This window comes from Marmota monax, unplaced genomic scaffold, assembly GCF_021218885.2.
Source record: "Marmota monax isolate L192 unplaced genomic scaffold, Marmota_monax_Labrador192_F-V1.1 WCK01_AAM20220418_F8-fsc00033, whole genome shotgun sequence".
Lineage (NCBI taxonomy): Eukaryota > Metazoa > Chordata > Mammalia > Rodentia > Sciuridae > Marmota > Marmota monax.
This window is the reverse complement of record NW_026694282.1, coordinates 7,012,011-7,024,010: the sequence shown is the minus strand read 5'-3', so window position 1 is coordinate 7,024,010 and position 12,000 is coordinate 7,012,011. Positions and strand designations below refer to the sequence as shown.

The 12,000-nt window shown below is 37.0% G+C and overlaps 1 protein-coding gene across 3 annotated transcripts in view; it reads right to left on the bottom strand.

Annotated features, from left to right (window-relative positions):
• Nucleotides 1-12,000, bottom strand: part of Focad (focadhesin) — a 296,580-nt gene that overhangs the window by 44,411 nt on the left and 240,169 nt on the right. For all 3 annotated transcript variants that reach the window (XM_046467321.2, XM_058586381.1, XM_058586382.1), the window contains exons 28-32: nt 10,382-10,471; nt 4,363-4,510; nt 2,372-2,491; nt 797-919; nt 277-354 (exon numbers count right to left, since the gene is read on the bottom strand). In XM_046467321.2, coding sequence (XP_046323277.1) covers nt 277-354; nt 797-919; nt 2,372-2,491; nt 4,363-4,510; nt 10,382-10,471 — 559 coding nt within the window. The remainder of the gene's footprint in view (nt 1-276; nt 355-796; nt 920-2,371; nt 2,492-4,362; nt 4,511-10,381; nt 10,472-12,000) is intronic.

Genomic DNA, 12,000 nt, shown 5'->3' with positions numbered 1-12,000 from the left:
TTCCTTATCATTCAATCACTTTTTTCAGGAAAACTTGGGGCAAGTACCTACATTAATTTGGTTTAATTATTACAAGCCAAATGAAACAGCAAGCAAACCCTACATAAAGAATTCTTGGCCAAGAGCACTTTTTCATAGAACAAGGCATTGAAAAGCCCAGTAGAACTATTATCATGAGCACGTATTCCTCTATCATTAGCATACTAAGATAGTGGGAATTCTCCATCTATGGCTGTACACTTTTAGATTCTTCCCAACTGATAGTTCCTTTTTTACCTGCATTACATCCCCTTCAGAGCCTACCAAGGCCACCATGCCGTGGAGAGCTGCCAGGCAAAGCATTGTGGGAGTGCCCTGGAAACAAAGCATTAGAGTATGTCAAGAGGGAAGAGCTCCCTGGGCTGGGGTTCTACAAAACTTACTTACAGAGAAATAAAAGGCCAAATGGTACTAAGTTGGCAGAATAAACATAATCTGTATAAGTGAAACAAAAGTGGCAACAGACTATAAACCAAATAGATTAAGGTTGCTAGATAAAACTGCCTTCTTGCTTTTATTTTTTTAATGCATACTGCTGTTTTAAAATTAAAATAGTGACAAAATAGTTTTAATACCATAATGGTTGACAGGATGCATTATTTATAAGGGATTAAAAGTCCATTCATCTCTTTTCATTTGAAATTGCCTGTTCTTTTATTGTTAACTATGTATCTTAGCAGTTCTTATAAATTGTCCAATAAAGTAGTTCCTATTCCTTTATAAAAACATAATGTAGCATATGGGAGGTAACCTTTACCTCTGCTAGAACAGTTTTGATCCATCCAGGGAGAAGTTTGTTGCCCAAGTCTTCAGCTTTGCCATGTCCACACACAGACAAACCATGAACTACATTTCCTAATGCCAGGGCAAATCCTGAAGTCTGGTATAAATAAATAAAAACAAGGCATGAGAAAAAGAAAAACATAGATCAGCAGTATTTATATACATGCCAAAATGAGCCTTTCTAGTATCTCCTAATCCTACTTACATGTTCTATTTGTCAACCAAAAAAAAAAAAAAAAAATCACAGTTTTGTTTTTTGTTTTTAAACCTAGACTTTGGTTGGTAACAGAAACTACAGTCGTTGCAAAGAATTTAGCTGCAGTGAGTAGTTTATTTGGGGAAAATAATACTGCACTATTGAGCAACATATTCTGAATACAAGTGAGCAGGCTTACAAACATAACACAGTAACAATCCCATTAACCTTCAATCAGTGCATTCTGCCATAATCCAATATAGTTAATATAAAGACTTTAGAGAAAGCTTTTTTATAAAAATAAATAAATAAAATACAACTAGGGAAATTCTATAGCATGTGTAATTTTAATTTTTTAAAATCTGATTTTAGCAAAATATATATAAAATTTACCATCTAAACCACGAATACCAGTTCAGTGACATTAAGTACATTCATATTGTTGTCAACCATATCTTTTTGTCTTGAAAATCGGAAACTCAGTTCCCATCAAACAGTAACTCCCCATTTCTCTCCCCAGTAGCCTCTGGCCACCATCATTCTACTTTTTTTTTCTGGGGGTGGGTACCAGAGATTGAACCTTAAGGCACGCTTAACCACTGAGCCACATCCCCACCCCATTTTATTTTTAATTTTGAGACAGTCTCGTGGAGTTGCTCAGGGACTTGCTAAGTTGTTGAGGCTGGCTTTGAACTTGCAATCCTCTTGCCTCAGCCTCCTGAGCCACTGGGATTATAAGTGTGTGCCATCACACCTAGCTCATCATTCTTCTTCCTGTCTCTGACTTTGACTATTCTAAGCACCTCAAATAAACATGAACCATGTAGTATTTTTCTCATGATTGGCTTATCAGAACTTCCTTTTTAAGACTGAATAATATTTTAGAGGAATCATTTTAAGGCTATTTAATTTATATGTCTTTAAATCTTTCTGTACATATTCAGTCATGAGCAGAGATTTTCTACTCCAGATTTGCTGAAGTTTGATTTGATCCAGAATTCTGTATGTATTCCTGCCTTTCCAAATGTTTTCAGCTAGCCTTCCATGACCCTTAAATTCCCTAGCCACATATGTTAAGATTACAAAATATACAGCAATGACTGGAGAAAGAAAAAAGCCTATCAAAACTTTTTGAAGCAAAGAAAAAGACATCCAGAAAGGGAGTCAGGGGATAAGGAGAGAAAAAGACATGTGGGATTATTGTCTACAGTGGTGAGAGAATAGAATAGTTAGAAGCTCTTCAGTGCTAGACAGGAAGTCTCCCCTTCTGGTCTAGCTCAGAGTCAGTTCCTAGCAGGTCCAGGCAGCAGCATGAGACCCATGAAAAGCAATAATCAGGGCGGACATTCCAACCTGCTGGTTGTTTTCCACTAACAGCCGAAGCTTGTTCATAGTATCTTCAGCCTCTGTGGCTTCAATGATACCGGCACTGAATGCTGATGTGCACACACAGCTTAGGGTGTAGGCAAGCACCTGAGAGGAAAATACAGCAGAAAAATGTTTCATCACAAGACAAAACAAAGAACACAGCTCAGTTGACACAGATACTCCTCTTAAACTTCTCCTCAGAAGAAGCATTGAATTCAAATACATTCCCCACAGCCTGGTCATTGTTTTGCTGCCTAACTTCTATTAGTATGTTTCACAACAATGTCATGATGGCAGTCACGATTCCTACTTCTTAAATAAGGGCTTTGAGGATCAAATAGCTAGCAGACAGAAGTAGGTTTCCACCCAGGTCTTTAGTCTCTAAGTCGAAAAGGACACAGCACCTATCAATAGAAGAGGGAGACCGATGTTCACCAGCAGTGAAGGCCACTAATTGCCAGGTGCTCCATCCAAGGCCAACAGCAGAGGCAGCTTGGAGAAGAGAAGCTCCATTAAGATTCCCTAGGAGAAGTAATGGGGCATGACTGGAACAGGAACATGGGTTTAGGAGTAACATAAACTGTGTAAAATAGGGACAATACTACCTACTTCATCATCCTGGTACAGAAACATAATAAGGAAACAATGTATGAATAAACAAGTGCATAGAAATAGATAAATAGAAAAGAATGTTGGGAATGGAGACAGTACACAGGCGTGTGTCCCAAATTGACCATTTACTAGTTGAGTAACTTTGAGCAAGTCTCTCAATCTGAGTCTCAATTTCTGCAAGTCAAGGTTATTCACCCCCTTCCTGCTACCTCATATTTTCATAATAAAAGCCTTCCTTATAAGAATGCTGTTAAGATAAAGTGGAAAATTCAACTCCTAGCACTGATTGATGCATGAAAAATATAAGCAGTTCCCAAGGCAGAAATTGGATAATAAAACATCAGAGGGGAGAAAAAAACCCGGCTTGCTTAAGGCTTTATAAATCAAAACATCAAGGCAGACAGATGCATCAGTTATAAAAACCTTGCTTTCATTTATTAATCAAATCGTTCCTCAGTCACCAGATTTTCTCCTTTGGCTTGAAAAAAATAGGTACTTTTAAGTCACGCTCTACCCTGCTTTAAAAATGGAAATGTAGTGCATGTCTTAGAACAAAACTTCAACCCTCTGTGCCCCAAAGAAATTCACCAATTCAACAAGTCCCATTGCTGAAAGCAGAAGAGGGAGCGGGAAACACAGCAGCCATTATGTGTGCTCATCAATAGCTCATGGGCAGGCCAGGGCAAAAGAGAATCTTCTCTAATGAGGGGGAGAATCTGGCCCGGCCTTGAGGTCATCCCCTGCTTCTCCCAGAGCAGAGGCAGTTCAGCTTCACCTGGGCACAGCTGACTGGCATGCCACATGCCTGGACCATTCCATCCAACTGTGGTTAACACACGGGGACTGTGTCACACCAACTCCAGTTCTGCATATTTTTGTACCATGACAGAAAAACTTTTCCATTAAGTGTGGTAAAGGGAATTTCCTCAAATTTTCATGCTAGTGGGCATTTAAAAAAAATCAAATGCCTTTCCACCTACAGTTTCTTAAGCTTATTCCTGGCTCTTTTTTAAAGTTACATTTGACTTGAGCACAATTCTAAAAATCTCCATTTAACCTTCTTCCAGAAATTGCAGCTCTTCTTAGGAAGTGCCTGCTGGTGATGCTGACTTAGGGTTTGTATTCACTGAAGGCTCTTATCTCATATGCCATATTTAAGTCTAAGTTGATTTATACAGCCGCACAATTTGAAAACCTCATGATCTAATATAGGTTGCTTGCCACTCAGATTTTCTCCTAATCTCAGTTGAAATTGAGAAAGAATTTAATTTACAGGGTTACCCAAATATAAGAAGTAGAAAATCAGCAGCAACAAGAAAACAAAAGACAGCAAAGGGAAGAAAACTGTCACCTTCATCTCTCACCTCCTGAAATGTTCGGCTCTGGCTCCCACTGTCATCTAGGTATGTGGACAGCTTCCGAAGTGATGCCGCCACATGAACTCGGGACTCCGTTTGGCTGCTGTGGCTCATGAGGGACAGAACAAGTCCAACTCCCAATATGCAGCCAGTGCTGGGTGCCAGAAAAGATGAGGCATTAGTGTCACAAGGAATCTATATAATTGCTCTTCACTTACCATGGGCTCTGAAACCTGAGCAAGATCTGAGGATTCTAAATCTGCCTCACATGTAAGTGCACCCCATGACTCAAGACAGGTACACCCACCTCTCTCCCCAACAGGAAAACTTGATGTCAAAACAGGTATTCGTGGTCCTTGCTAGTACTATGTACTCACTGGACAAAAGCATGAAAATTTTTCATTTAAGTTCTATGAAGAGAGTAAAAGGTGTAAAACAGCTCTATTTCTGCCCTTACAGAAATGCTGTACTCTTCCTCCACCTGCCTGTATTGAGTACACTGTGACCATCTGCACTCAGAGAGAAAGGCTAAATTTCAAGATCTGAGCCATGGACATCAGACCAATAACAGGGGAGATAAATGCAAGGCATGATTATGAGGTACTGCTAAGTGATTCATGTTTCCCAGTCAACTTCAACAAGAGGAATTTCTTTCTTAAAGAAACTGTGTATTCATCTGTATACAATGACATTAATCCTTCTCTCCCCTCTGATCTCTCAGAGTACCACTGGGTCAGAAGAGAAAATGGACAAATGACAGGCTTGTCAAAAGTTACCCATGTGACAATTCAATTGGAATCTGGGGCTTTGTGCCCCATTCCTTCTGGAAGAATACATACCATTTAAAGAGAAGAATTGTTCTCTCAGAAAACTTCAAGTTAGCATGGTAAGATAATGCAGATTGTGGTGATTTTTTTTCCCCCTTTTTTAAAAAGTTTTGTCATCCTTGCTACTTTTTCACTGGAGAAAATGCTGAGTCTTCCAGAAATTGCCCTGGCTCTGGTTTGGCTCACCTCTCATCATGCTATGTGCAGCTTAAGGCGTTCCAGGGCATTTCTCCAATAACGTATTTCAGTGCCCATATGTTATGTCATTTTTCTCTTAAATGGCATCCATATCCTTGGCTGATATCCAGAACCTCATTGTTTTATGAGCATGTTAGTCACATATCCCAACACCTCTGTGTGAACAGAGCATCCAAATATGATAGTAGAAACCCAGAAAAATGGACAGGCTTCAAGATTTGTTCAAGACTGCACAAAGAGTTCCCAGTAGAGCATGACCAGAATGGGGGAATTGAGGTTCCCAGCCTTCTGATCCATCTGCCCCTCTCCATGCCCTGCATGATGCCATGATAGGATGCTTATAAGAAGGCAATGTATCTTCAGCATGTTTTTCTAGTTTCTGTTGCATAACAATTTGGCATTATAAAATCCTTTGTAAAGAAGCTACTGAAGTAATGATCCATCATTCCTCAGGCAGAACTGCTGCTACAGCTTACACGAACTTAACAAGCTCAACTAGCATAATGCAATTCCAACCAGTTAAATCAACATCTAACATCTGAACATTGCATGCTTTGGAGACAAATCATATTTCCAAAGGAGGAAAAGCTAGTCTTGATTGGTATGAATTTAAAGCCTTTGTTTTAATTTAGAATCTACTGGGAAGTGTTTCATCCATCTTTCTAAACTGATACGTATAAAAACTTGACAGAATTAGATCAAAGATATAATTAGACACAATCTCATTAATACTTTGACAAATTTGACTTTTGCTCTCACTTTTGACTATGTAATTGCTACTTATGCTTAAGATTTCAAATATTACTTCCTCAGGGACACTTTCTCTGGCCCAGCAGGGAATCTCTTTAATACTCCCCCACAGCACCCTGTACTAATTCACTTTCTAGAATTTTAATTGTAAGTTATTTGGAATACTGTTTGATTTCTCTTTCTTCCCTAGCCTGCAAACTCCACGAGGGTGGGAAACTTACCTCCTGCTTTTCCTCACTAGAGTACCTATGGCTTTCGACCAATATTAACAGAAAGCTGAAAAACTAATCAAATAAAGAATTTTAAGAGTCTAGAGTGATGAAAAGATCCACAGTAGGAAAAAATTAAAATGAAAAAAGAAAACAGAAGACCTGAAGTCAATGTTTGGTAGTAGGCAAAATTTATGAGTGGTAAAACTAGCTGAACGTATCATCTAAGATTTAATCAACAAAATATAAAAATATGAATCCTATTTTCTGCCATACTAATTTAAATTAAGAAAGACAGCTGCTGGGTTTATGTTTAGAAAGAATTTTTCTCAAAGTTCACTCAAGTAAGAATTGGTGCTTATCTTTCTAAATAAATAGATGTCTAGGTTCTGCTTTTCAAGCTATCCTGGGTACACAAGAATCTTATGCCCTGGACTGAAGCTCCTCCCTTAGCATCCCAAGATATACAATACAGGTACAAAGGCTTAGAAAAGGAGATCTAAGTTCCTAGTCCACATTTACCTAAAAATTATTACCATAATTACTCTTATTCTTAGGCAAGGTTATGATTCTATTCATGGTGACAACATCAGTTAATTAACTGCTGAATATACAACCTAACTCTGTGTGTGGGGGGGTATATGTGCATATATAAATGTATGTGTATGTATATATGCACCAATATAAATGTTAGATTGTATGTATGAGTTGACCTTCTAAATAGTTTGTCTACATTTTCCAGTATGCACCTAGAAGGTATTCCTAAAACTTTAGTCCCTCTAATTTCTAAATCTCCTATATTTTAATGGGCTTACTTTTGTCCTAAGTCATAAAGATTTTCCTAAAAAATAACTTTTAGTTTATGATAGACAACAAACTATGTGATTAGTTCACCACTGTCACACATTTGTTCACTGTAGGCTCTTTTTAATATGCCTGTCAGCTCTAAATCAAGAATAACTTGGGCAGAGGAATCTTACCCATCTTACTGTCCATGGCGGGGGGAGGGAGATGTTTGTTGGTGTCTCAGATCAGTAAAGTATAATACTGGATACAAATAAAATTAAGCATTTGGAATTGCTAACAATAAGAATGGTAACGAATGACAGAATTTAAGCTTTAAAATTCCATATTCTATTGTCATCATTTGTTTTAATCTCTTATCAGAGTATATTAAATTATCACCAGAAAAAGAAGTCTTGAAAAGCAATGCAATTCTGATACATGTTGTTATATCAACTGAGATGTGATGATATATTTTCCCAAACTAACCAGAGATGAATTGTTAATTCCCTGGTTTATTGTTGACAATCCTGCAGATTAAGTACAAGGCCATCTCATAATTAGTTCTAACAACAGTTAACATTTGTATAGTGCTTTGCCTTTACAAAGTGCTATACAAATGTGATTGTATTTGTAAAAGCTCAATAGTAATTAACCAAAGCTCCTGTCTTGGAAGGACAGCACAACAGGGCTGTAAGGACTGCAATGACCCAATGAGCCACCACTAGATGGCAGCAGAAGGTTAGTGCTAGGACCACAAAGGAGAGCCAGACCAGGTGCTCAGCTCTCAGCAGGAATTTATCCATTAAATCAGAGAAGCGTGGCGAATTTGCTCTGGGTGAATTCTACCACTTGAGGTAGAGCACTCCCAGATCTATTAACCACCTCCCAGTAATGTTTCCACTATTTCACTGGAGGAAGGACTGCTCTAGACTCCTACAATCTCATTAGAGAGACAGTACTTTACACCACTAGCTAGAAGGTATTCAGGCCTGAGCCTGGTTAAAAAGCAGAAAAAATAACTTTTAGTTAATGATAGACAACAACTGCATGTCAGAAAAAAGTAAGCAAAACAACATACTGTCAAATGTCAAATTGCTTTCTATTGAAATGTGTTCTCCACACTATACTATGCAGGAGAAAAAAGGGCTTGGAAGAGAGATGACCTAAGTGTTTCTTTTAGTTGTGCCACATATTAAGCTATGACCTTGAAAAAAGTCTCTCCCGAGAGGTTAATTTTCTTTATCCACAAACCAAAGTGATGATAATCTTGCTTTAACACCCTATTTAGGTGGTGATAAGGACTTAACTACATGAGAAACAGATATGGAAATGCCTAGTTCAGCATGTACTTACTGCTCAGTAAGTATCAGCTGAAGCTGAAACCAAAAACAGAACTACACATAGGACTGACATCCACAAAGCATCAGGGATGAGAAAATGCTAAACATCATCAACTACAGGAATAGCAGAAGTTTGAAAGGATAGAGGAAAGGCTTCTTGCATCCCTGAGTCTCTAATTGGCTCTGATAGACAAGGAAGTTTTCACTAAACAGGTGGGAAATTTCTCTATTCTGCTTCCCTGAGCAGTACTATTCTCCTATCTAGGCCCACCCTTCTTCCCCCTCCCCAATTCAGCTGTTCATTAAGAATGTAAGAATCAAGAAAAAAGAAACAAGAATTTCATTAATAATAAAAATAAAGTTTAAAGTTAAATATGCTTAGACAAGTGAAGTTTTTAAGTGCATAAATACTTAAAATGTGGATAAGTCCACTATCCCACTGTTCTCCTTACATTCAAAGAACTTTCTTGAAAACAAATGGGCATAAAACATGAAAGCCATTCCTGAGATTTTTCCAACTGGCTGAAAATGTACAGAATCTTAATTACAACTTTTTCCCAATTCATAATATCCTGAACTACAGCTATGATGAACATCTTTGGAGAGGGGGTCAGGAGAAAGAGAAATAAAAACATAAAAATATCTTATTCCTTAGTTCTAAGAAGCAACAACACCAATGCATGCATTAGGCTAAACAATCTCAACTCATCATTCGGTCCAAATAGCAACTAAATGCCCGTATAACTCCCATTAATCATTTTCTATATTCAACAGATTTCAAACATGCCATCAAACTCTCTTTTCTCATATTGAAATATCTTAAGACGTCATGTGATCCCTAAAGTGTTTCTTGATAAACTGGGTGAGTGTCATTAACAGTCTTAACCTGCACATGGTGAAGATTTTATAACTATCACCCCCTAAGTGGACATTTGACTTTATTTACTCACGAGGAAATCTTTTATACCTGCACCTCCTTCACCATTTCATTTATTCCTTTGTTAGTCTGAATCTAACAGGCTCTAGATCAAATGAATGTAGCTTTAGGTCATAAGTTGCTGAAGGCCAGAAATGTCAACACTGATTTAATTCACATTTGAACAGTGACCATAATCACAAAAGTTAAATGAGCTAATAAACTAGAGATTGGTGATTATCCTCTATTGTATCTTCTAGAAAAAAGGAGCTCCAGAGAATTCAAGCCTAAAGTCCAAAGAAGGTAAGATGTGGGTCCTCAATGGCACTAATATTTCCAAAAGCCTAATTGGAACCATGTATTTATTCATCCATACAAGTCAGTTGAAACATTAAATGAGGAAGCTTAATACTGCTTTTAAATAATCTTTTCTGATTTTTTTTTGTTATCTTTTAATACTGGAATGAAAAACTGTCTTAGATTTTAAGATATTTAGTTTAATAGGCAAAATCTTGAAAAAGCATGAGGTCTGCAAGGGATAGGTAAAGCAGGTTGGGAATAAAAAAGTGTGTTTCCATTTTAATTCCTCAGCCAATAGGTTACACAGAGAAATATAAATCACCATTGAAAGGCTCTCAAGCCCAATCAAATTCAAATGACTTCAACAGATCTTTTAAAATGTTAAGTCATGCATTCAAGTCCTCAGATACATGCCTCATATTATAAATAAAAGACAAAACCAAGGTATTAGCAACACAAAGACTAAGCCATGAAATGATATTTGTTGCATTGCATTTAAGTAAACTATTGCAGAAACATGGTTTTCAAAACAAGTAAGCTCTAATCACAGGGTTTTAAAAGTATCATTATTACTGAAAATTCTCTACAAAGAAATTCAAGATCAAATCCTGCAACTATTTCTCCACAGCATGCAAGATTTACAGCAGACTAGGAGCCAGTCTTTAAGTACTTATTAGAGAGAAAATGGAAACTACATACTTATATTCAAGACTAGTGTCAAAGCAGCAGTTCTCCAGGGCATCCAAGGACTTCATCAGAAGAAGGTTCATCTGTTGGCCAGATATATCACTAGATAATGACCAAGGGAAAAAGTGAATTACTAATAATCATTTGACTGGTCAAAATACTTAATATAAAATATTTGTTCTCATTTTTCTATTGGAAATGCCAGCATTTCTTTAAGAACAAAAAATAATAAATGAGCTGGGGATGCAGGTCAGTGGTAGACCACTTGCCCAGCATACATGAAGCCACAGGTTTGATCCCCAGCATCTTTGCTAAAAAAAACCCACAAATAATTTTTAAAAATTGAAAGTAAGTGGCAATAATATTGGTGATTCACACATGCTCATTTTGTAGATAGAGAAACTGAGCCACAGATTATTTAATAATTAGGTTTCTACACAGTATAACTACTATATACTAGACAGTATAATGAACCAGTAAACCCCCAAACTCCTACTTTTAATTTTTCTCAGCATATTCACAATTAAAATCACCAAATAAGAAGAACCAAAGTCAAAATTCCAAATATTGCTAAGAAGGTAAAAATTATTTTCTGCAGAATATTTAATAATTTTTTAAGCTGATATGGTCATCAATCATTCCAAACCTCTTTCTTGCAAAGATTGACACTCCTGATTTCACATTTCAATTTTATAGGTTGGCAGTGCTATTCCTTTGCTTACATATATTTCAAACAGGAAAAAACTTCTAGCCCTACATTTTTCTGCTTTTATACAATAAGTGATGTGTGTTCTTTTAATTGTCTTGGTGAGAAATAAGACTGGTATAATAAAATTTAAAAGGTAGCTCTATGGCAGCTTTTCCAGGTAGAGCTGTGGTCTTCATCACTGACACTTCATTATCCAGAGGTCCCTACATCTCAGCTCTTGTGCTACTGTCTCAGATCATATGAGGTGGAATCCAGCCCCAGGAATGCCAACCAGCCAGAGAGTACCTTAAACAACAGGGTCTTAAACCAAGACTACAGCACTGGTGCCCAAGATGAAGGATGACATTTTGTGAAGTGATAGAAACATGCCCACACACAGCCTCACACAGAGTTAATTGCTTTTGATTAAATAAGTCCTATTGAAGTTGTTCTCTAGAGTAAAATTTTCTTAAATATCCTAAACAAATGCTAACGAGATCATATTTGTATCCTCTGGGGATTATGTCAGAAGGAAGAAGCCTGAAATAATATACTTCTCTGAATAAATCCTAGATTGGATTTTAAATTTAGGAAGTTTTCTCATAAACCTTAAAAAAAAAAAAGGATTGTCATAGTTTTCTTCTACAGGATGATTTTTCCCTTTTTAAAAGCCAATATATGGTCCTAATCCTTTTCCCATTAAGGGACCATTTGGAGCCACTTATTTGGTGTTATTGACTGAATTCAGAGTCAATCTTTCTCAAATCATTTACCTTTTTATTTTTAAAAAAGGCAACTTTCTTCAAAAATATTATTATCAGGTGACACTGTAGTTACCTAATAAACATCTGTTAATACATAAAAGCAAATATTTCAGATTCCTCTGCTCCAAAACGTTAGAAAAGTGGGAGACATGAATACATTAGTGACTGCAATGCTAATA